General features: G+C 39.9%; 1 protein-coding gene across 2 annotated transcripts; it reads right to left on the reverse strand.

The window, feature by feature from the left end:
- Window positions 1–57: 57 nt before the first annotated feature.
- nr3c1 (nuclear receptor subfamily 3, group C, member 1 (glucocorticoid receptor)) lies at window positions 58–25838 on the reverse strand. 2 transcript variants are annotated; one of them, XM_068324872.1, is made up of 9 exons: window positions 25552–25838; window positions 23802–25015; window positions 6864–7021; window positions 6531–6647; window positions 6129–6410; window positions 5546–5690; window positions 4594–4724; window positions 4137–4294; window positions 58–3686 (listed from the first exon to the last, which is right to left on the reverse strand). In XM_068324872.1, exons 2-9 carry the CDS (start codon window positions 25013–25015, stop codon window positions 3534–3536), a joined length of 2358 nt encoding a protein of 785 aa, XP_068180973.1. In that variant the 5' UTR covers window positions 25552–25838; the 3' UTR covers window positions 58–3533. The 2 variants fall into 2 exon arrangements, with proteins under 2 accessions (XP_068180973.1, XP_068180972.1); XM_068324871.1 differs by having other exon boundaries at window positions 25541–25838.
- Between the last annotated feature and the right edge of the window lie 699 nt (window positions 25839–26537).

The following is a 26537-nucleotide window of genomic DNA, read 5'->3' on the forward strand; positions in this document are numbered from 1 at the left end:
GACATGTAAACTAAATTAAACTTCAACCGTGTTCATGTACGGCCAGCAAACCAAGTGTCAGAATGGAAAAAGCGCATTTATTGGATGAACAAGTGCCAGGTGTGATCATGGAAAGTGTCTTACAATGTCTCACTGTTTTTACCGTTAAGAATTGACAAGTTCATAGGATGGCAGACATCGGATTACAGTTCCTGCGTTGAGAAGTACCACATAAAGACATAAACTCGACCTTTAATCAGTGGAGGACAAAACAACTGGAGTCACGCTACAGAACAGAAAAATACAGAGGGTAGAGTAGATCTATATGGAGACAAATACACCACATATATGTACATATTCAAAACGTTTGAAGCAAAACAAAGTTTTCAGAGAAAGCATACACCCGTGAAATATGATCTGCCCTTGATAATTCTCAAAAGTTAATGTCTGCATGTTTTATACAAAATAGACTTTCAAACAATATTTGGGTAGTGCAAATCTTTTTGTAGATTCAAGCTGGTTGATTACTTTCACAGACAGTTTGCGTGAAAAAGACAGACTCCTATTCACAGCATTACACAATTTGACCAAAGCCATCATGTTATATTAAAAAAAAAGTGTTAAAACAAAGATCTGTACATTTGTCTTCTATACTTAGCTTAAACTGACTTATGTTGAATTTGTACTTGCTTTGGTCACTTTGTAGTCAAGCATCAAATGTGTTTGTGTGCAGTCTTTGTGTGCAGACTGACAATAGACTAGGTGCATCTGTTTCGCTAGAGACGTGAAGTTACTTATGAATCTCATATGAAAATAGCCCCTTCTTAAAATGAGAGGAAGCAACTATACTTCTGTTCATGTGATAGAGTATCTGTCGTTTCTATTGCATATTCAGTTGTCCTCCTCAAAATGTACAAAGTAAAAAATTATAATCTTTTGAGCTACAAGATGAGGTGTGCTATATGTGAGACATACATATACTGTACGTATATATATCTACAGGTGTATATATATAATGTGAGTTTATATATATATATATGAGAGAATGACTATAATACCTAATTTAATGCGCAGCAGCAGCAGAGCTATGGATGCACTGAATGTGAAAGTAACCCAGGACTAATTCCTATGCATTGATGAAGATCCTTTTCATTCATTCGATAAAAACTTCAGAACAAGAAATAAAAACTATAACTTTTGCCTGAGCCTCGGTGTGAATAGACTGTGGCAGCAATATTCATACTAAGTGAGAAATGAACCTGACAAAGAAGACACCATAATGTCAGGAAGCAGACACATTTTAGGGATCAAAACTCAAAAGTTTTTGGTTCTTAAAGTCAGGACATGGATGACTGAGTGAATCGGACATCAATTTCCAACAACCTGAGCATGGGAGCGGTTCAACACGAGTATTGGGAAAGCTCAGCTACATACAGACAGCAGAAGAATGAGGCATTTCCCACATTTAAATGCACCAGTAAGCGCTTTAGCCACTCACTAGACACATTTATCCTGTTCGTTCAAACTAGCAGGGCATCACCTTTAATCTTTAAAGAACATTATTTAAATTATTTTCTCTTAAGGGTTCACATTCATGTCAAAACCTGGATTATTTTGTGCTGATGAAAATGTTAAAACACATGACAAATCTCTACTGACACACTACACAAAGGGAGGGACACTGCAGGCCTACTTTATTTGTGACAACACAGTTAAGTGCCTTGTGTTACAGCTCATTGACAACGACCTCCATCCAGACACCAGAACCTGGAGCTTTTATCTGGCTGTAGACATTTTCTCATTTTCAATACTGGAGTTTCTCCTCTTCTCACACTAGCACTGACTAACTTTCAGCATCACAGAAAGCAGACAAAGCGAGTTTGGCACTGAAATAGTTCCCCGAGGAAAGGATCCAGTTTGCTGGCCTCCCCCTCAGAGATCCGACATTTCAACTGTGAAATGGCTGCATGAAGTGACTAATGCCAAGTGCTTTCAAACATTTGGTGGGGGGGGTTGATCAAACAAATGTGAATGTACTAAAGATACACATACAATAAGACAAGGTGCCTACAGGGCATTAAAGAGCAGTATAGGTAGGGGCAGCAGCAGCAGTGGGTGGAGGTTTATTAACTGCCTAGTTGGATCAAGCTGTTCCTTTGAAAAAGGACAGTTTGGCATTCTGGGTAATTTATGTACTGACTTAATTGTTAGTGGTTATGAGAAAGCTCATTAACTACAGGAATAAGATTAACTGAAGGATCGTCAGCATCAGAACTGAACAGAAGACATTGCAGATGGCTATTTTCTAATCAGTCTGAGCCACGTTAGAACCATAGAAATTAGCTTTCTTGAAAGATGACACAACTTTTAAAACAAAATAAAATATGCCCTTTCTTCTATGATTGGTAGACGCAAGCATTTATCACAATCCATTCTGATTATTGGGCAGGAAAGGGTGCTAAAATACATATTAGACTATTCCCTACTAGAAACATTTTTCCACCTTACAAGTAAAATCATATTCCGAAAAATAGGACAGCATAACAGTCTCACTTTGCAGCCTTTAAAGCCTTTACGAGGGTAAAATATGCTCACATTACACTTCAACACTTGAGTGTGTGTGAGCTGGCATGAATGGAAGCGGGATTTGAGTATTCTTAATGATTAATTCAACAGAGGATGGACCGAGCTGCCACTTCTAGAGATAAACACAGTCATTAAAAAGAGAACAAGTCGGAACTGCATTTAACATAAAAAGTACAATCAGTGTAAAATGAAGGTAGACCATGGCTTAAAGAGAAGCTTACCTTGAACAGGTACATAGAAATGAGTAAGGTAATATTTGAAGAAAAAAAGGCACGTATCTTTCCCTTTTATAATAGACTTGTGTAAACCTGGAAGAGGTCCGCTTGTTGGAGAAATCATCCTTATCATGACGCAGGTCGATTAATCATAATTGCTTGTTTGAGTATCAAAGTAAAGATTTTTTTCCCCCCCATGTGACTGAGAAACCTTTTGTTACAACCTATAAAAACTAAAAGAGAAACACACAGTCAAAGAGCCTATTTAAGAGCATGTTATCGATTAAGCTTCGTTACCTTCCTCGGTAACAACGACCTGGAAAATCGTATAAACTGTTACAAGCTGAAAATGTAGAAAATACTATCAGAACATGAACATAAATTTTTGTTTTATCCATTTTAGATATTGTTCTGAATTTGAAGGTAAGGAACCTGAGACGACACGGATGTTAAGCCTATTTTCTCTTGGTAATATTGTAGTATTTCCTACATGCTATACGCTAAACCTTTGCTCAACAAACCCTCTGTGCTCGCTGTTTGACTTCACAAACATCTCATCCTCTCCAGACCTAGCACACAAAGAGGCATACTTGCTCTCAAAACATCATTCGCTCCTCACTGTGGATGCTCAGTCCTCTCATCGTCACACTTGAAGGAGTGGTGTGGGATGGGGATGTGGTGTGGGGACGGGGTGGGGATGTGGTGTGGGGATATGGTGGGATTTTAAGGCATTTTGTCTGATTCTGGGTAAAGTCATCTCTGGTGGAAAAGAAGAGGTTTGACGCTCCCAGCCTTGAATTTTGGTAACTGGTTGCTGATGATCTCTGCCAGCATCTCTGGAAACTCCACGCTGAGGGATTTATTCACAAAGGTGTAGAAGCAGAAGCTGAGTAGTCCACCGACCATCTGTGGAAACACAAACATGTGATGTTGGGAAACAGAAAAACATTCGCTGGCTGGTGATTAGGGAAAGAAATCTGTCTGGAAACTGCCTTAGGCCGTGTGTCATGTTTCTATGAAATAGGACCTCTATTGATCAGGGTACAAACAATACTGTTTGTGAGAACTGATCGAAGTAAAGTCACTTCTGGCAACAGCAGAACAGCAGAAAGTTTATACTGCCTAAGTTCTAATTTGGGAGGTGCCCACAGACCATATCGTCCATGTGTCTGGGTCACAGAAATGTTTTCTCGTACAAGATTAAAGTTTTAAAATGATTAATGAGATCAATCACCAACAGTTAATCACTGTTAAGGATTTATGAAGCTGCAGACAGCTGGTGGTCAATAACTGCAGATAACGTGTGAGGTTAATGCCGCCGTCTGCACTTTGTCTTTGCGTGTACCACCTCTGTACCTCATGCATGGAGTCCAGCAGCTTGGTGAGCTGATAGAAACGCTGCCAGTTCTGGCTGGAGTTCTCCTCACGCTTCACGATGGCCTTCCCCAGCTCCTTGATGTACGACATCCGAATATCATCGAACACTGCCTGGCTCTTCAGGCCGTCCTTTGGAACTGCAGGAGGCAGGAAAGTGAAGGTCAACTTCTGTGACGGAAACAATGTACTGAAGCAGTGAGGAGTTAATGCTAGTAGTTAAAGAAGTCCTGCAATCTCTTGGCTTCTCAATTCTTATTTGCATTGATCAGCTGAGAAAGTGCTGTGATGGCACATTTTGCATACATCAAAATGATCTTTCCGTGCCTGTAGACAGTATTGGATTAATGGCTGTGATCTGAACACAGGACCATGTCCAGCATAGCAGGGTGGAGGAAGGTGAGGTTTGGTGCTGCTGCTTAGAGGAATAAAGTCTGACCTGTGCTGAGCAGCAGCAGGACCTTCATACACAGATACTCGTCATGGGAAACCTGCAGCCGAACAAACTCGTTGGAGATCTTCAGCATCTGCTTGCACTGGTCAGCCATGTAGGGCAATTTCATCCGGTCCCTGATGGATTGAGAGGAAAAAGGTTCGCAAATAGTGCATTATTGTTTCACCTTAAGTCATATCTGATTCATAGAGCTGCTTATGAAAACTTTAAAAAGAGATGAAGTAGCTTAAATGTGCCAAATTTCGCCCGGAACAATTTGTGGATCCATATGTGATCCACAAATTGTTGATCCATATATTTCTCCATTAATATGATTAGGCCTATCAGTTTGTCAAGTATAGATAGGTGAGTGTCATCAAAGTGAAAAGACAGCATAATGGGTGAAATAAAAAAAATGTAAGAGTTGTGGATTCAATCCTGTACTTGACTTAAAGTGAACAGAAGTTTCATTAAATATAAAACACAAAACACCAGAAGGGTTAAACAATGTTTTTATCAAGCAGCAACATTTTGTTAAGGTTGTCATGGTGAAATGGACAGAAAAAACAGGCTGTAGCTGATTGCTGTTTGGAGTCTGCCTGAGAAACGGAGAATATCACATCATCAGATATTGATTGGGTTCAATTTACTTTCAGATTGAGGATGAAGTGAAGACTATTACAGCCCAGAGGACGGTAGTTATGTTGACCGCTCATGCTGTTTACCAACAGTCATCGGGTCTATAAGAGGGATGAAACACTGATGGCCAATGACAGCTGACAGATGCTGTTTAAGTCAGAGGGGAAGCAGAATGCAGCTCAGAGCTGCACTGATATACAAAAACAAAGACATGAAAGTCTGACTGAGGAAACAATCTAATCAGCACCCAGTCTATAAACATAACTTTGGTTTTACATTTACAAAAACCAACATATACCAGAAATGGACAGGGACATACTCGTTTATGACGAGGTCTGGTGCGAAGCAGAGCATGTTGCCGTTGCACTGCTGGTAAGACCTCCACCCCAGACCGAAAGACATGAGAAAGAGCCAGGAGCACTGCAGCAGAGTCATCTGATCATCCAGGTGCAAGTTCCTGAAACCTGAAGGACATTAAAATACATCAAACAGCTGTCTTGAGAGACACAATGTGTGAGAACCTGTTGTGGTTGAGGAAATAATAGAACAAAAGGAATCTGAAGGTGACTTATTCCCATGCTACAAATGCATCCAGATATCCTGTCCTGTGGTGGAGCAAGTTAACAAAGAATGAACTAGACTCACCTTAAAAAAAAAAAAATTAATGGAAGGTACGAAATATTCTTTGTGTGTTTAAGGATTGATAAACCCACAATGTGTAAAAAAACAACAACTGTTCATTCTTATCTTCATTCTTATCGGTTTACAGAAATACAACTGCAAATGATTTTAATGTACACTAAAAAAAATATATATATATAATTTCATGTGGGGGACTATCACAATGGTTTAATCGACTGAATTCAGATATCATACCACAGTGCAGACATTACACTACTAACCTGGTAGAGCCTTGGCCCACTTCACAGCAGAGATAACCTGTCGGCCCCCCAGCCTGTTGAGCGTGGTCATGAGGCGGGTGGAGGTGTCTGGCAGGGTGCTGTCATAGCCAGCATAGATGGTGTCTGGCTCGATGGCCTTCAGCAGCGACAGCATGGTGGGAACCAGCTGAGGCATGCATTTAGGGACGAGGGATCGGGCCTCGATCGGTGGAAGGGTTGTCAGCTCGGGTGGGTTGCTCGGCAGCGATCCCTTTAAGCGGTTCAGCTTTTTGGTTTTGCGAGCTGCACAGGAGAAAACGGACATGAGCGCATTTTAACAAATGTCAAGTGAAATTAAGAGGTCCTGAAGAGTCAAGGACAAATGCATTCACCCAAGGGTAAACGTTAATAGTTATCAACTACCTTCCAGGTTCATGCCGGCCATCAGACACTTGCGGAAACGACAAGCTGGGCAGTTCTTCCTCCTGATCTTGTCTATTATGCAATCATTCCTCCCAGCACACAGGTAATTATGCTGCCCTGAGGGACACAGAAGATTAATCTTTTAGTTTCATTACTGTGACAAACACTCCAAAAACTAATTAGCTGTATCACAGTACTTAAAGTGACCTTATATCAAATTTAAAATCAGAATGACTCCAGTATTTGAGTTACCGTATGTGACAAAGATCAATGATGTATAAGGTGATCACAGATTATGAGTATGCCCGTGAGGAAACCGTTATGACTAAATACCTTCAACTGCTCTTTTGAAGAACACCTTGCAGCTGCCACAGGTGAGAACGCCGTAGTGACAGCCTGAAGCCTCATCGGAGCACACCAGACAGATTTTACTTCCACTCTTTCCTTGTGCAGAGGATGCAGCAACGATTCCCTCCTGTCTGGAGGTAGGACTGTGGGGGTGGAGACGGCATAAAAACATCAGATATGTGGACTTGCAAAAGGTCCCACGACGCTCTTGGGTTCCAGTACCACTATGATAAGGTTGACCCAAAGCATGTACGACAAATAAAGTCTTGTTTAAATGGAATAATACAGCAATATATATGCAGCAAAGACATTATCAAGGAAAAGTGTTTGTCTGCAAACCTCAACAGTAAAACATACAGTATATATTTAGTTATAACTGAAAAACAAATTGCTTTTTTTTTTAACAGAATGCTGACCTCAACTGACAATTTTACAGTCATCCATTTTACAAAACCTGGTTTGAGATTGCCTTTATAGTACCACACTTTTTGTATGAAAATCACAAAAGTATGATGAAGGTGGGGAGTTGCCCTTGTTCCCTGGATAAAAAAAGCTGTAACAGCACCAACTTAGAAAAGGAGGGGGGTGTGGTAGGACAGGAGAGTAGTGTGGTTGTCTATTGTTTGATCGTGTGACACATTCAAAGAAGTCATGAAGACTTTTATTTTAACCTAAGGCCCCGTCCACACAATGTTGGAAATTTTTGAAAACGCAACTTTCTTGTTGCGTTTACGCCTTCCGTCCACACGACAACGCAGGCCAAGGTGGAATTTTTTGAAAACGCCGGGTCTGCGTTGTCGTGTGGACTCTGTATCCGCAACTTTTTCTATCCGGGGGGCGTGTCCATGCAAGGAAAACCGCTGTGACGTCATGCATGTGACCTGTATCTACATGTACAAATGGAGCTAAAACCGGCTAATTTCTGATGTATAACAGCTCCACGTCAAAGATGCGTTGATAAACATGCATTGCACTTAAATATCTGTTCGTCTGTTTCTTTATTTATATGTCATAAAGATTATACTGTATATGTACTGTATTTATTCATTCATTCAAGTTCCTCGCCAAAGACGCCGACGCCGGTTCTGGGTCAAACCGGGATGCGCTGAGTGCTGGTGGGAGAACTCTGTGATGGAGGTCATCCCTCAAGAACAGCGTGATTTTCCACACATCCTGGTCCTCTCTCCTTTCGTTCTCGGAGTTGTTCTCCTTAAACACGTGTTGATCAACGCACTGAAGCGGATACGTGTGGATGGAGATGTTTTTGAAAACGCTGTCGATGCGGGGTGAGAAAAGTTGCGTTTTCAAAAAGTTCCGTCATCGTGTGGACGGGGCCTAAGAGTTGCACCGTCCGTATATGAAATGTGTACTACACTGTGTTATGCTTCACACTTCTTTTGCTAATGTCAAACAAAATATTTAAACACTTGCATATTCATTTTAGTCAAACCCATAGAAGTCAAACACTGTATGTTTACTCAAAACTATTTACATTCTCCCCAGGCTTACTCCTGAAAGCATCCTCTCAGGTTAGAGAGTTCAGCTGTAGGCCATGTTTTCCAATCTGCATGAACACCTTAAAACTACGCAAATAAACTACACATATGAATATGTTCATCCAAGTCAATGGATTCATTGTGTTTGTTCTAAATATAGTGCTGCCTTAACAAAACATAAATGCAGAAAACTGAACTCATTATGCCTAAATTTAAATTCTAAATTATCTGCAGAGCAGAGGGGGTGTCGTGAAATGGCACTTTCTCATTTGACTGGACCACAAACATTTTCAGATTTAGAGAACAGTTGATAGAAGTGCATGTTTTCAAAACGGCCACAAGAGGACACCAGACATTGAAGCGTCCTCACGCTGGAGAACCACACCCCCCGTCAAAGCCAGTGGCCATGCAAAAACCTCTCCCACCAGGACAGGATATGGTGGGAGTGCAAACAACAGAGTGTGTGTCTGTCCACAGGTCTGTCCTGCAAAGAAAGCAGCTGTGCCTGTTGACAAACAGTCCTCATGCACAGTTAAAGAGGAGAGTTAAGTTCACTCTTAGCTCTACTGCAGGAGTCTATTTATATGAAAGCAGGTCAAGCGCCTGCAGTCAGTGGGTCTAACAGGATGAGGAAACTTGGTGAGAAGTCACAGTATCAGTTCCACAAACAGTCAAGAGTTTTAAATGACAATTGTTTTTCTTGAAATAAGAAGATTAATTTACACTACAGAGGCCTGGAGTAAAATTATTGAATGAATGAATGAATGAATGAATAAACAAAACGTTTACAGTTTGATTTAGCACACCAAGGTCCGATTACTACCAGCCCCATTCAAACCATCCTTTAGATTATTGTCAGAAGTCAAAGTTGGTTAGCGAGTCTCACTGTGCCACGATTAAGAAACAAACCAGAGGTACGGAGGGATTGCAAACAGGAGAAATCATGAGGGGTCGATGTCATTCACAGGGTTCAAGTGTGTGGCCTTCTATTCCTTGAGCATCTACGGCTAACTGAACAGTTTCTTCCTGCTCTGGCTGTGAGAGGGGAAACCCAGGACAAACCCTCAAGGACTAAATGCATGAACACTCAGTTTTAAATTCACATGACCTCATTCATCATATTAAAGACAGTCGGTTTCATTAGATCGGTGATTTGAATTAGAAATTAACAGTTTTACGAAAAACTGTGTTGAAGCAGAAAATTTTACAGTTCTAATTTATTTTCTACAACTTTATTTTCTGTAATATTAACCTTATCCTCTGAAATTAAGTTCTCATTTTGCCATTTTATCTCAAACTATGTGATGCAGCTGTCTGGATCACACAATAGGATGGCTGACAGTCATATGGTAAACACAACTCATAGCCAATCATGCCATCTGTCTCACACTGATTAATGGTGGGTTTCCCTAATGGCTTAGAGAGCACAAACAACAAGAGCTGTTTGTGTCACAACAGAGTGGGTGGTTGGTTTGTCCCATTTGATTGGATTGTGTATCAAAGACTGACAGAATAAGTGGTGTGTGAATTTAGAAATGTTGCTGATAAGAAACATGTCATACCCATCTGTCAGTTTATCAGTAATGGTAAAAAGGAACTTTTCCAACTTGGAATAAGTTGTCATGGATTTTACACCCCACATTTATATTTTTATTTTTAGTCGGTTTTTATTTTTATTTACTGCAGATTCAGTAAATGTGACCAACTGAGCGCAAGCCTTACGTCGTCTAGACATTCTTAAAAGGGTTAAAAAAAAAGAAGTCATTTGTTAAACTTCAAAAATAAAAAAAAAGGGAAATTGAATGTCAAACCCCAACATGTATTTTGCATAAATAAATGATAAGTTGTTCAATCTTTATTCATCTCAAGCCCTCATGCTACCAAAGTGCAGAAAGAAAGTAGTTATTCTATCAGAACACACAATTGTAAAAATGCATTATTGCTTAAGACAGCACATGAAAAACACACAAATGCTAAAATCTTTGGACCATGGTGGTATACATCGTACATGGAAATATAAATTTAAAATAATTATCTTATTGTGATGCTTGGGTGTTTTCTCTGCTGTTAAACACAGCGGCCGTCCATTTCTGAGTTAGGACAACAAAAGCATTAATAAATGCAGCTGTTGGTACATGACTTACATTACAGCTGATTCTCACCCAGCTGTGTTTTCCTGTCTCCTGGGTGTAACCACGACCCAAAATATTTTGATATCCAAACAGAAACATATCAAACTCTGGTGGGTGGGGGAGGCTAATAAGTGCAGAGTGATGATGATGTCAGAGGGTGTGGAGGGGGGAAAGGGTTGTCCTTCAAATCCCACTTGTATGATGTCAGCAGGGCAGCTTTATTACAAAGCTTTAGGCTACTGGGTAAAATCCAATTATTGCAGCTGCTACTTGTTTTCGGCACCAAATAACTGTAGTCTTAAATGAAGTCACTTTTTTAAAGTATTTTCAAAACCCAATTTCCCATTGGTTGATCGCATTCAACTAAATTATAATATGCTACAAAATTTGTTTAAGATCATTGGCACCAATCAAAACAAACACTGCATAGTATTGTGTTAAGACCAAGTTTCCGATTTCTGAAACCATCTGCTGAAGTGAGAGCTCACCATTGACAGGAAGTTCTTGCATTCCTTCAGAGTTTACTATCGGGCAGAGCGCAGCCACAGCACAAAGGCTTAGACGCCCTCAAATGGGCCTTGGCTTTAACTAGAACAGTGCTGAAAATGTTGAGTGCTTATGTCTGTGAGAATGTGATCAATCAGCCCAGGTTGTAATGAGGCAAGCCTCTTTGAGCACTTACGATAATACTGGTGGCCCAGTGCCCTGCTTAACAATTCCTAATCTTCTTTTAGCTGTGAGTGTCACGAGCAGCTTGGCAGGCCCTCACTGTCCACACCCCAGCCTCTTTGTCAATTCAGAAAAATAACCTTCAAGGCACATGTCAAAGCCACTGTCCTGACAATCACCAATTTATTTTATTTGGTGGAAAAGTAGTTGTAATCCTTTCAAATTGAATGTTTCAGGTCAAAATATTACCGGTAATTAAACGTTCAATAAAAGTAAAATCTGTTTTGCCAGCAACATTGCCTTTTTCTTGAATTTCAGCGCCTTGTGTGATTGAATTTGACGCCCCTGCTTTAGAGCTTCATCACTGCACAACCCGTTGCATGGTTTGTTTTGACAGATCTTTAGGGGCTTGAGCCATTAGATAATACTTGACTTATTTCCAGTCATAGTAAATACACCTCTTTAGTGTAAAATATGCACAAGCATTTAGTTTGGTTGTATTTGTGGTGACGTATGGTGAGGACAGAAGATTTGGCTGACTGTTGTCTAATATTTAACACTTCTTCTGATATAGTTCAACCATGCAAAGCAGCTCCTCATCATGTGAAAGAGGAAAGAGGAAGAGTTGAAGGAAGTAATCCTTACTTAAAGTAAGTCACCAAATAAAAAGGGGAACAGGTCTACACGCTCTGAATCTTTTTTGCATGCAAACAACACTAGAATGAAAGGCCTGAGTTTGTTTGAATGAAGACTGGACTGGAGTTCCATAAATTATTCTCTGCCGTCTGATAGAAACAGCATGTGTGTGATTATTTATTGCCACGCTGCTACAAAAAATTAAACAATGGAGATACAACACCCTTTGGTTTACATTAGCATCTAATGTTTTTTTTCTAGCAATGCAAGTCATTAACTAGAACCAAAGCAGTCACAGACTGCAACATCCCGCAACACCCCTGAATTCAAAATTTTACCCTGACCTACTTGCATAGGTCAAAGATCAAAGCTAGTGCTCTGACCTGCTTTCATAGATCAAAGCGGTAGCGTTGATTTATGGTCTTACTTACACTGGCCTTCTCCCTCATCTTTCTATCTTATCTGGTTCCTGAGTGTACAAAAGTTAAAAGTTGACCTCGACCTAGTTTTCTCAATGTCAAGATCTCATTTTCATCCCCTTTGGCGCCCGATTAATGTGCTTTTTGTTTAATCTTTCTATCTGCAACAGTTGCAAAGATATTTGGTGGACAAACTAACGAACGTATGTACTAACACTGACAATTACAATACATCATCGCTTTGAAGCGGAATGTAATGACATATTCTTACAGATTGCACTACCTTAGTATGCTAGCCCCTTGAAAATACTCACTCACTGTAAAGCAGCTATAGTTGTGCAGAAACTACTGCTTTGCCTCAAACACCAGAGGAGCACAATAAATCTAACCCAACACAGTGCACAAGAAAAACACCCCTACAGAATTTGTGGCACCATATAACTCTCCATAATAGGAGCCTTAGTGACGTGTGTGGAGGTGGGAGGCGGCCTCCCGACCTTTAAAATGAATCGAGGGCTTACTGCTGCTACTGTGTGCATGACTGTAATACTTTTAACTGGTGGCCTCTGAATGTGGGAGGAAAGGGCTCCCAAATTCTGACTCAGTTCAAAATTTAATGCATGAATACACAATTGACACTAAGACGACGTGCAGTGGTATGAAAAAGTATCTGATCCCACCGGGTTACTTCTATTTTTGTGGATATTTCAAATCAAAGTATGTCAGACCTTCAAACAACAGTTAAGAGAAAACAAATGCAGCCAGGGTAAATCCAGAATGCAAGTGAAAAGCTAGTTATGTGTCTTTAGTGGCAACAACTGCAAATAAACACTTCCAATAACTGGACACCAGTCTCTGACATCGCTGTCCTGGAATTCTGGCCCACTTTTCTTTGGAGAAGTGTGTTAATGCAGCCACATTGGAAATGAACGGCTCCTTTCAGGTCCCATCACAGCATCTCCACAGGGTTCAGGTCTGGACCTTTACTATACCGCAGTAAAGCTTTACTTCATTTGTGACATTGATCGGTGGATATGGTGTTGTGCTTGGGTGCACTGTCGGCACAATCCAGATATCCTTGGGATTCAATTCAGAGACTGATGAATTGACTTCTTCCGAATTTCCTGGTACACAGCAAAGTTCCCATTATGGTAAATTGTCCTGGCCCTGAAGCAGCAAAGCACCATCATAACACGATAGTGTCACCTTGGTACTTGCCTGTAGACATAATGCCTTTTCTATTGTATGTCTGGCTGAAACCAGAGGTAATGGGATCCGTCTCCAAAGCAGTTCAGGTTTCAACTCATCAGGCCATAGAATATTCTAGCCCAAGTTCTAATGAGCATGAAGTTGTGTTGAGGTAGAATTTATATGTGGTTTAGTGCTCTTCCATAGATACCATTCTTGCCAAGTGAACAATGAGACCACAAACATTGCGCACTATTGAGAAAGGCCTGCAGTTTGGATCTTTTGAAACTTCTAGATTTAACCTTCACTGTACTTGAGCGTGCCATCTAGGAGCCTTATTAGCCAACTACATGCTTCTCTGAAGTGGCTGTTTTCAAATGATTATTTAACTCAACGGGGCCGTTATTAATCAGGCCTGGGTGTGCCCAGTCTTCCTTCAACCACTTAGGTAGTTTTATATACAGACCAAGTTTCAGCTAGATGACATTCCTAATTCAGTTACAATAAGTATCATCTAAATTATCTGTGTGCAATAAGGTAATGTGGCAAAAAATGACCGGAATGGATGGCATCTAATGTATTCAAAAGGTGCCAGCTGTGGGTTGGCACGAAGCAAAGTAGGTCAGGGGAGAGAGAAAGTCAAGGCAGCCTGCCTGCCACTGCATCCATGACACACCCACATTGATATACATGTGCAGACCTACACACAAACCTGACACACAAGATCATAAAGGGTGATTTACAGCAGGTGACAGATCAGCTGACAATGCAGTGTTCAGATACCAATAATGCGTTACTGTAATCAAATAAACTACTTTTTCTGACCAATATACACTACAAATAAAAATTTGAAATAATAAACTACAATGGCTAATAGAGTAATTAAACACTGTAATCAAGTGCAATTTTAGGTAGTTTATTTTTACTGACGAAACTATCAAAAAACAGTCAAATACCAATAATCTGAAAAATAGCGAATAACTCAGTCGCTGGGCTTGCGCTAGCCATTTGCCACTTCACCATAGGCGAAGTAAATTCCATATGGCTACAAGGTTTTTAGCATGTGTAGCCACAGTGGCATTCTCATTTTTAGGAAAAAAATGTCGGACTCGCGAAAATCCATGAGTGATAACACAAGAAAAAAATAGCATGCTGCTATTTCCGCATGCCGAAGGAAATAGGGCTGTCACTAGGGCTGTCACTTTAATGAGTTCATTAGATTAATTGATTACGTTGCAAATTAACACGCTATAAAAATTAACACAATTAATCGCGAGTGGCAAGTCAATACGCAACCATTTTAAATTTGGCCCATTGAGGGACCCGTAGGCTGCAGCGGCACGTCACTTCCTACCGCCACTAGTCAAAAGCAGGGTGACTGAGATGGACGCGACACAGGAGAGCGAGGCAAGCCCACTTGGACATTTGAGGAAAGTTTATTTCTAAAAATAACAAAGACGGGACTATCAACAAAAACACAGTGATTCTGCGCAACCAATCTGCGCTGTACATGCCTCCGTCAGTCTGCCCCAGGGCACACACCATCACAAAGTATGAATGAGGAGTGAATGAATAATGGATCCGATGTAAAGCGTCTTTGAGTGTCCAGAAAAACGCTATATAAATCTAATCCATTATTATTATTAATAATAATAATAATAATAATAATAATAATATTATTTGTACCTTTTGTAAAAGAGAATTTTCATATCACCGAAGCAGCTCCAGTCTAACGTATCATTTAAATGCAAAACATCCCAAGGACACAGACTTGAACGTTAGGTTACCCTTTTAAAGGAAAAGTCTGTTGGCATCTTGCTATTTAGTTGCCTTATTTAGAGGCATGTTGTACTATTCATTTTCGATTGATGTATTGAGTTAGCTTCAGTATTCATTTTGATTGAGAGTCTGCTTATGTGCCTATTTGAGACTCAGCCTTATTTTATTTCTGAATTTTATTTATTTTATTTAACTGTATTCGTATTGCATTCTTGAGAAATGCACCTGGCCTAATTGGTTTGCTGATGTTCTTGTCCTTTTTTCTTTTGAATTTCATTTATAAAGCAGACTTAACAAATAAAAATGTGGAAATGTGTAGTGCATGACTATTGATTAGTCACGCACTACAATTTTGTAATGTCCTAGAATTCAAATTCTTTATTTGGGGGCCTTTAGTAGGTATGAGATTAAAATGAGATTAATTAGATTAATTACAAATCCTGTAATTAATTAGACTATTTTTTTAATTGCCTGACAGCACTAAAAAAACAGGATTCTTTTTTACAAGCTAAACCCGTGAATTGGTGTACGACAAGGCGAGGATGATCGATTGAGAGAAAATGAGAATAGAGTGTTTTATAGTAGATTTTGCGTTTAAATTCTAATTGAACAACAAATGGTGAATGCTGTGAGGGGATAGGAGTGGTGACAGACTGATCAGAAGGTAAATGAAGATATTATCAATACTTTGTTGTAGTCTTAGACTTTTGATCTCTATGACCGGCAGGAATAAACAGCGATTCATGTAAATGTGTATTCACATCGCTTGCTATTTTTCATGGATTTTTAAATTGAAATGAAAAATCATATTATCGAATTAAAAAAAACAACAACTAAACTATAGCATACCAATGGTGTTGTCTGAGTCAGTTAAAATGTCTTCTAGTCCAAGTGAAACTTACAAGTAAACATTAAGTAATATTTTGTATGACTGTAGCTTCACATAGTGAATGCAAGCTTTCAATTGTTGAATCTCACATTTATATCTGCATAAAGTAGGACAGAAATAAAGATAGTTCAATTTGAACTGTTGACTTTATTGTATTTTTGTAGGTAAACTGAACAGAAGATTTTGCCCTCAGAATGCAGGAATACAACCCCATTTTCTAAAAAATTTCCCGTTGGGGGACCCCCCTTGTGGTTTTACACCTCCCAACGATTGAAAACTTCCATTCACTATGTGAAGATATAGTCATTCAAAATATTACTCAATGTTTACTTGTAAGTTTTACGTAGACTAGAAGGCATTTTAACTTTGACTTAGACACTGTGATTTTAATAAATTTGATTCTTGGTATTATTCAATGTTTACTTGTAAGTTTTACTTGCCATTATAGCAAGCCGCTGTCTTGGACACAGAATGTGGCTTTTTGTGGCTTACTCAATTCTTTTACACTGAGCCACAGTGGCATAGTCATACTACCTCCTAGTAGAAGCCCAGAGTCGGATTATTGACCAGGCTGCCTCTTACTGAAGTGAAGGTTTATTCTAATTTCATTGATTCTGCTATCACTAAACATTTCAGGTCATTTCCTTGACTTAATCCTCGTATGACATTATTATTACCTCATTTTCATGTTTGCACTCCTGTTAGCATATTTTGCAAGTGTGGCTTGATCCAGCTAATTCTTCACCACAACTCCCACAATTACTATGTTATATACCAAAAGGTATTGCTTAGCCAAAGCATTCAGAATCGTCTCTCATTGTAGCAAGGTTTAAGCAACTCAGTGAAAGGCTACATGAATGACCACTTACTAGTAAGAAAACCAAACCCACTCATCATGACAAACACCCATATAAAGACCAGTAGATGCTGAAACTAAACAATGCTGCTTTGTTTGTGAGAACACATCTTCCCAGTGAGGCAGTTTTATTACTTCTGTAAACATTCCTCCATCACATTAAACTGTGTAGAACGCCTCTTAAGAATTGTAGCAACCTACACTGTGCACGATAGTGTTTACATGGTCCACAACATTTCTGGCTTAGAGTTGTGAAGAACATAACAGTGAACATAACATTGGCATGCACACATGAAACATTAGAATGGACCACATATTGAATCACCATCTCTGATGTGTGTCTATTACAGGAAGAGGAAATACCACTCTCACATCAAAGGCTGCACAGCATTGGCCACCTAAAGGAGCTGTGTCATTATCTACCATCCATCCCTTCACTTTTGTAACCTCTAAAGCTCATCCCAACTGGCACTGGGTGAGAGGGAGGATAAAACATGGACAAGTCACCCGTTCCTCATGGGTAACATACAAAAATATAGAAAGATGAACATCCACGCGCACACGCACACACACACACACACACACACACACACACGCTGGTATATTCAAGTCAGCTATTTCACTTTACTGCCTGTTTTTGACTACCAGTGGAATCAAATTTATGCATTATTTTCTTTCAACCTCGACATTTTCTTACACTGCAAATCAAGTTCAATCATGCCCTGTCAAATCAAACAGAATTTTGTGACAGTACATTTCCAAGAACAGGGCCAGAAAAAAAGCATTTTCTGAAGGTGAAAAACTCCATGAGATATGCAAAAAACATTTGTTTGTGAGCCAGACTCTAAAGCTGAGCCTGGCTGTCAAAACTGTGATGCTTTAAACTAAAAGACAGGCTTGGAAACTTCAAACGGAGGTGACGGAGATGACAGGTCAAGTTTCAATTTCAATCTGGTGGACCTGCAAAGTGCAAATCAGTGAGGCTACAGCAGGTCAGGCATTCAGTGAGATGGTAGAAACTTAGTCTCAGCTCCAGCATGCAGCAGCAACAGCAGTGCGTGAGGTGCTGGGGGTGATTGCAAAACCGATGCCAACTGCCTCACATCAACAGACTCAGTGCAGTGCAACGTCAACCTAATTTCAAGCCGCTGAATGTTATATGGATATAACTGAGCAGGCAGCACACAAAACAGTGACTCTCTACAAAGCACAGATGAAAGTTCACAGAACAATAAAAGGCAATATCCAACACCAGCCGTCCCTGCTTTCTCACACTTACAATCACCTGGGATCATACACATGCCCAGACATAATACTGGGCTTGAACACACACTAGAAATGCAACACACACACACACACACACACACACACACACACACACACACACACACACACACAGTCGCACGCACAGACATACACACCCACCTAAAGAACACAAAGACAACTCAATTAGTGCCATATGTGAAATGAGGATGCGATGAATCTTGAGTCCCAATCAATTTCTGTTTACCAGAAAAAGATTGCAAAAGGTAAAACGAAGAGCTATTGGAGTACCCAGTATCACAACAATGCATCACTTACAACACAGACACACATCTTTGTGTGTTACATAACAGACCTCTGACACAGAAACACCTTTTTTCTTTTAAATGGCATGCTACGTATGTAAAACAGAATGTGACGATTTGCAAAACACTGAATCCTCAAGCTTAAGGATAAGCAAAAATGAAAGCATGGGTTATGTTGAAAATTAGTAATGTGCCTGTTTTGGATTTGATGTCAGCAACTTGTTTCAAAAAAGTTGTGAGAATGGCAACTAAGGAATGGAAAAGATGTGCAATCTTACAAAAAATAACTCCTAGTACATCTCTACATTAATTAGGTTAACTAAGCTGCAGGCTTAAAGAAAGTACACCACTGATCATTAAGCTGGGCTGAGGGACCTGATCTCTATTGAGGTTACACCAGTACAATAACTAAAAGCTACCTCTATGCACTAAAATTCTACAGAGCAAGAAATAATAAATAGATACGAGATTTTTTCTGAGTCTTGTGGAGTCTAGGAAGAAAAAATTAGATGTGAAGTGTTTTGAGTGAAAACCAAACTATTATCCCACCGAGCAGAATACTGGTGGAGTTCTGTCTGAGCGTGCGTCGTGTCGTGACATATTATGGTGGCATTACCGTATTGGCCCGAATATAAGACGGTGTTTTTGCATTGAAATAAGACTGAAAAAGTGGGGGTCGTCTTACATTCGGGGTCTAGACATTATACCCATTCACAACGTTAGATGGCGCCAGAGATCTTTAAAGCGAATGCTTTGAACTTAATTCCCCAGACCAAAGCGAACCCCTGTCACGAAGAAGAAAAACAGTAGTAGCACGAAGAAGAAAAATAAAAAATAGTGGTAAGAAAGAAAAGAGAAGAAAATAAGAGAAGAGATAACAGAAAATGGAGAAACGTAGCGACAATCTGGAGAAAAGTGGGTCGAAGATCGGCCAGGTTAACCGGCAGCTGAGGAGAAGTTATGATGCAAACTTCAAGATGATGGTGATAAATGAGGCAGAGTCTTCAAACAACTGCAAAGCGGCTGTGAAATATGGTGTCACAGAGTGTAATGTATGGAGATGGAAAGCTCAAAAAGATCGCCTAAAAAATGCTCACAGTCAGAGAAACGCTTAAGACTAGACTACAGTTAAAGTTAGACTTCACTTTGATGGTTAATGCAGTTATTGCAATTCTTTTGTTTAATTACAGTAGATTGGTTTATTTACATTTCAAAAACCAGAAGCCATTCATTTACAAATGTGATTGCACTTTAGTTTACATACTGAAATGTTCAGATATTAAGATGTGATAGACAGTTTTTGCATGAATTGAATGAGGCAAAATAACATGCTTTTTCTCTCGAATATATTGTTATAATCATTTTTTTCAGATGTACTGTAACTATTTTCTGTATAAAAATTAAATTTGGTGTTCAAAGTCAAAAAGAGGGGGTCGTCTTATAATTAGGGTCGTCTTATATTCGGGCCAATACGGTATTGAAGGAGTACTTTTCTCACGCATTGTAAGATGCTGACATTTCTTTATTGGCTCGTCATCTTTCAGTACCTCCAATCTGAGTAAGCCTGATTATCATGTTCCAGCATTACTAAAAGGATCACAAAAACAGTAAAATATGGACCTATCACTCAAACCACTTCAGGTTTATGTCTTTTTAATTTCTTCTACTATATTAATCCCCAATGTTTTTTACACTGTAGTCTGCTACAACTATGCAACTATAGAAAAAATGAATGGCAGTCAGATGGCGGCACCCTGAGATCAGTTTTGGGGTTTGGTAGCTTGATCAAGGACACCTGGGCACTGCCCGGGAGATGAAATGGCCCCTCTTCAGCTACCAGTCTACACTGGTCTTGGATCCTTCAGGTGCCTGTGCATCAAACTACCGTCAGTCTTTTGATAAAGTATGAAAAATATAGGACACTTCTGCGCCTTGCTACATGCTGCCTGCCTCTCCATTCTGAAGACATTCTTGGTTGACTTATTTGAGGTGACTCCTCACCCCTACAAACTGCTTTTTAAGACATCTGGGTTGGGCCACACACATTAAATCGTCAAAACACCACAGCCATTGCCTGATTCTACACACTGTGTTTACACAGATGTGTGACTCAAGGCTGTTACTACCATCACATAAGTGGATCAAAACAGACATCTATCGTGCCCTCATTGCATTTATGCAGACCTTCAGGGCAGAATAGAGGTGTAGTACCTATGCCTTGAATAAGTTGTCTAAATGGGGCGACTAACTGTGGTCACAGCTATTTCCACTGCATGGTGGGCTGCATGGTCAATCTACAGTATATCAAAGCAAGAAGAGGTACGCCAAGCTTATCAGTATCTAAATAAATTTTAATCTGAATCAAAAGATTATTCTGTTGTAAAGTCCCAAGTTCACGGATGTTTGCGTGGGTGAATACAGACTGGATGTCTGGAATTCCCCTGGCTCATTAACAGCAGAACCTTTTGCAAATTATAGTGCTTGCTGTTGCAGCCATATCCTGTCATGAGTGCCGTCACAAAGCAGGACTTGTTGGTTTATTAACTAACTAGGTTAAACCAGACCTTTAACACAAAGTAACAGCTCAGTAGATTTATGAATTTCTCAGACAGTGTTTCTCCATAGCTTCCAGTGTGGCTAATCATTCAGTTGGCATCAGGTGTAAAACCTTGAGCGGATTTCTGAGTAGACTTTCTTGTTCTGGTCCTGAACTGGATTTAACTGAATTTGTTTGATATTTTGTTTTGAAAAGATATGACTCTTCACAGAATGGTTGAAAGTGTGGGGATGTTAATGCAAACACAAATACATTTTTACTGCTTTGGTTGCTTGATGAAATACATCTGCAGATCAGTGACTGAAGTGTGGTCTTGTTTTGGCACTGTTACAATATTACATAATGATTAACTCTTTAAAGTACAGTCTCTCAGGGGATGATAATATTCATGTATTTGTCACAATCGACAGAAAACAAATGCAATGTCAGTTTTTTCTAATATTGTTCAGTCTCAGGTTTACAAGTTAATGAGATGGTGCTGCAGCAGCTCAGTCCGCCAGCTCTTGGACTGGGGGCCAGAGGGTGGCTGGTTCAAGACCAGTGTGGACCAAAACGTTTGGAGTGTGAACTGGCAGTGATGAGGTGACAGTTCACCTTCGGAGCAATACAGAGGTGCCCTTGAGTAAAACACCATCCCTTATAAGTTGCTCATTGGGAGTACCACGAAGAAGCTGCCCATCGCTCTGTCACTATTTATCTGCATTCTTAAAGACCCCCTTCTGTGTACATGTTCTAGGACCTGTACACACACACACACACACACACACACACACACACACACACACACACACACACACACACACACACACACACACACACACACACACACACACAGAAGCAAGACATTAAATATGTTCTGAAAATGCATTTTCAATTACAAAAGTATTCCATCATAGTTCTCAATAGAGGAGGTATCATGGAGAGGGCTTGACTTTCAGGGGTAGGACTCAGCCCCTTACCTCCAGTGAAGTGACATCTTCATGCTTCAGCATACCAAAACATTTTTCCACATTTCTCTCCCTCAAACTTTGAGGGTCCAATTTGGGAAAGGCCCTTTTCCATTCCAGAACGATTTTATCGTCAGTACTCAAAACAAGATTCATAAAGACATGGTTTGATGAGTTTCATTTGGAACAACTTAACTAGTCTGCCTAAAATCGAGATCTCAACCCCAATGAACAATACTGGAATATGGAATGCAAGTAAGGCCTTCTTACCCAGAACCTCATAAGTGTGTCATCTGGATGAAAGGCCAAAAATTCCCAGACTCACCCAAAAATCTTGTGGAAAACCTTTGAGTGGAAGCTTTGATAGCAGCAAAGGGAACCACTTCATTTTAATTCCGAATGAGAAAGCAGGCATCCCAATACTTTAAAGATTGTGGATACAGTATCTTCGAGCTTTATGACCTAAAACTGTGTTTGTGCATGTGTGTGTGTGTGTGTGTGTGTGTGTTTACAACACACACAAACCACCATTTACAACACGAGTTGTAAATGGTGCAATTTGCTTTCGGGAATTACAAAAGATTATCCGCTGTATGATTAAAAATAATGACATTACAATTATCTCTTATGTCTTTAACAGTCTTGGGGATATGAAGATGTGTCTCTGTCTGCCCCGTGTTTCTTACACTAAAGTAAAGAGAAGTCAAAAGATAGTTTAATTATAACCCTGCGGTTGTTTCCTCACGTACATGGTTATCAACAGCAGGATAATATAAAGAGGAGTAAACAATCAAGTAGGCGTCTACACCTTAGTATTATGTCATTGAGTATCAGTGAGCCAAACAACCCTTCCTGGGTTCACATTTCAGTGACATTTGTCAGGTGAATTATGTCTCTAAGACTAAGCAAAGACTTCTCCATAAGGGTTGTCTCTTAGCTGCAGGGTGTAAAATTAACATAATTCCTGTTAACTGCTTTACTTTTCAAATCAAGGTCACCTTTCAGGTCTTTGTTGTTTTAATCAACATAATACTTTTAATTGGATGAAGTCTTCCACTCATTATATAGGCACAGTGTGCACCAAAACCAAAAATACACACATTTCTTCTTCCATGTGGTGCTTTTTGTCAATCTACAATAAATAAGAGTGTGATTAATGTGAATATTTACATTTTGCTACAAAGCTGAAGAGAAATTAAAATAATCTTAAGAAATTGTACAGCAAAATACATAAACCAGTGGCACTTAATTTTATAATGCAGCACCAAGTAACTTGACATTTGATCAGATCAAGTTATATTAACGAACAAATGTGAATGTAGTGAAAAAGTTTAAAAAAAAAAAAAAAAAAGGAATTGCATTATTCATTTTTGGAAAACATTAAGTATACATAGAGTACTTTACTTTAAAAAAGAATTGTTGTAAAATACGTATTACGTAAAATCTATTTACATAAATAAAAGTTGGAAAATATCCCTTGGGTTTGTTGAAAGATCTGCACAAATTGTTAGGTTCAAGTTCTAAATACTGAAGAAATTCAAGCCTGGGGATCGAATATAATATATAAAAATGTAGTCGAGCTCTATGATTTCTCAGTTCGTGTGGACTCTCTCAAGAACAACAAAGACATGAATTTGAGGGTCTTTAAGATAGCACTCATACTCTGCTGATAAACAAGTCACATACTTCATTTTAGTATATGACGACGTACTTCACATGTTCTGAAGCAGCAGTTATGTTGCAAAGATCAGGACAAACACTGTAGTAGAGCTGTCTAAATGTCTTACCTGGAAAAGGTGATGGAGTAAGAGGGAGAGCTTGAGAAAGCCTCACTGGTCTTGTGCACTGCTGAGTTGTCGCCAACAGCCTGGCATCTGTTCCAGGCCCCACTGATGGTTGTGACTGGGAGATAAGTGCTGGACACCGACTTTTGATTCTTCTGCTGTTGAGCTTCATTGCTGCTGGGGTTCACTCCAAAGTGGTAGCTCTGTCCTCCGGAAGTGCTGACCCCATGGATGGAGATGGGGTTAGATTTGGGCATGTCTGTGGAGGAGGTGCTGCTCATTTGGCAATAACTCTGGCCTACAGACGACTTCTCCTGTTTGATCCCACCTGGGGTGCAAAGCTGAATAAAGCCAGTATCTTTTTCTTTCTTCACCAGCACAGACAAAGTGGTTGAAGGGGTTAAGGAAGCAATTGTGGATATGCCAGAACATGACATTTCTGGACTTGTAATATTGCTGCCATTCAGAGCAACAGCGGCTGCTCCACTACCATTAACGCTCTCAACCACAGCAGGCTTTATGTCCCTCTCTGAGCTCACATCCCCAAGCAGGGAATCATCAGCGAGAGAGGACAAAAATGCATCATCTCCCACATAAAAATCTGAGGGTGACCCAGTAAGCTCAAAGTCTTGAAGCAAGTCCAGAGCATTGTCACTGAACAATTTCTGGTGCATGTCCACATCTTTACCAATGTGTTCAAATGCATGATCAAAGTCAATGGGGTCCTGTTCTCCTTTATCCATGGAGAAATCCTCTGTTTTCATTGGGAAAAAGTTGGGATCAGATCCCCCAATAAGTGAATCCATGGAGGACTGGGTGATGGTTACTATGTTGGCTTCCAACTGTGGCAAATTTTCTCTGACGTTTTGACGTCCAGCTGTAGTAGAGGTCTGTGTCTGGAGGAGCTGCTGCTGCAGCTGAAGCTTCTGATCTTTGGTCAAGGCCCTTGAGTCTGTGTTTTCCAACATGGGGCCTATGGTGGTATTAACAGAGGTGAGTTCCTCTGGAAGGGGGCTGTTGCTGAGGCCGTTTGGCACCTGTCCTGGCTGCATTAATGGGCTGGATGGAACCACGACAGATGTGGCGGAGGTGATGGACATGGCACTGTGAGGAGCCACTATCAGCAGACTTCCCTCCTCGGGGCTTTCAGTGTAGACCAATTTGCTTAAATGGTCATCTCTTCGAAACGTTATTTTCTTCACTCCGCCTTTGTCCATCTTTTTAATTGGAAAGGAAACAAAGCGCATCGTGACACGTTAAAAGACAGAAATAGATTTATAAGTGCAACTAGAAAGTAATAGCAGTAATTTAAGCGGGTTTGTGCACACACGTAGAGCTAACGTTAGGTCAAAACAAGGCTGGGGAAAGTTCCGAAGCACGCCCCCAGCGCGCCCTTGATAGCAACCGAAGCTAAAGCTAGCTATTCCCGTAAGCCAAATCTATACGCAGACGTGTAATAGCTGCATTAACATTATACAACCTGTATTTATAGTAAACACAGCTCACGTTATTACCTTCGTCGCGTTTCACGTGTTCAACTTTAGCCTACTGCTAAGTGTTGAAGGCTAGGTTGTGACGTAGCAGGATAAAAGTGGCTCATTTAAGTCGAATGTCGTTAACAGCGACGCTAGCCTGCTAGCCAACAATAGTGTTAGCAGTTATATTTCATGTTTACTGTCAAGTTTACTGCTTTAATGGGTCCATGACTAGTTTATATAAGTCTATATAAGTAAGATAAATACCTCATATTTACCCTTGAAATGATTGACTGCTGGCATGTGTCCACAGGTCGTCTGTCAACATTGTTTTGGTTGAAAGTAGCAGTCCACACAACACGCAACACTGATTCAGTGTCTGTTAACGCTGATCCCCACGTCACGTCACAGCTACATGGCTTGATAAAACAAAAAAACACGCCAGGTAGTGTGCGTGTTGGAGTTTGAAGTCTTCCACTTCGATTTCTGACGATAAATTCTCATGCGTAGTGCACTGAGCTACTGGAGCTATGGTGATTCGCAGCTAGCCATTAGGAAAGTAAGCGCTAACCTCCAGGAAAAACATACAAAATGGAGACCTAACCAGGCCAACCCACGGGGACCTGGTCACAACACGCAACGCCACCTGCTGGCCGTGTCCTGCAACTGTTCTATTTAAAGAGTTCAAGCATAAACAAGGACGATAATGTTTGAAGAAGACTAAATAATAAACACATCGCGATTTATTGTCACAGTTTTCTTTATGATAATTAACATCTCTGCAATTTGCTGCGCTATCAGAGCGGATACACACGTTCTCTGTCAAAAACAACAAAGTGGGCGATGAATCCAAGGGGAAATCCAGACCACATTTGCATTAGCAATGAACACGTGGTGCTGAAAAACATCTTAAACGGTCCTTCATAATATACATTTATTCATGTGTCTCATACATATATGTGTAAAAAGACATCAGCAGAAACTAACCATTCATAAACAAATGAAAGGTTTTTGTTTGATGCAATTGATTATATAAACTAAAAGCAAGTGTATGCATGTATTTTTTTAATCAGAATTTAAATATCTGGCTTTTTACCATAGTAGCATGCAAATATTAGTAGACTGCAAATATTTCTTAGGATGAAAAAGGATGAGTGCTATTTTTAAAAATGGCATAAATTTACATGATATTGTAGTACAATATACTGCAGTACAAGACTGTTATTTGGCTAAAACTTCTTTTTCTGATTGATAATATTCTGAG

Source organism: Antennarius striatus, chromosome 10 (genome assembly GCF_040054535.1).
Source record: "Antennarius striatus isolate MH-2024 chromosome 10, ASM4005453v1, whole genome shotgun sequence".
Lineage (NCBI taxonomy): Eukaryota > Metazoa > Chordata > Actinopteri > Lophiiformes > Antennariidae > Antennarius > Antennarius striatus.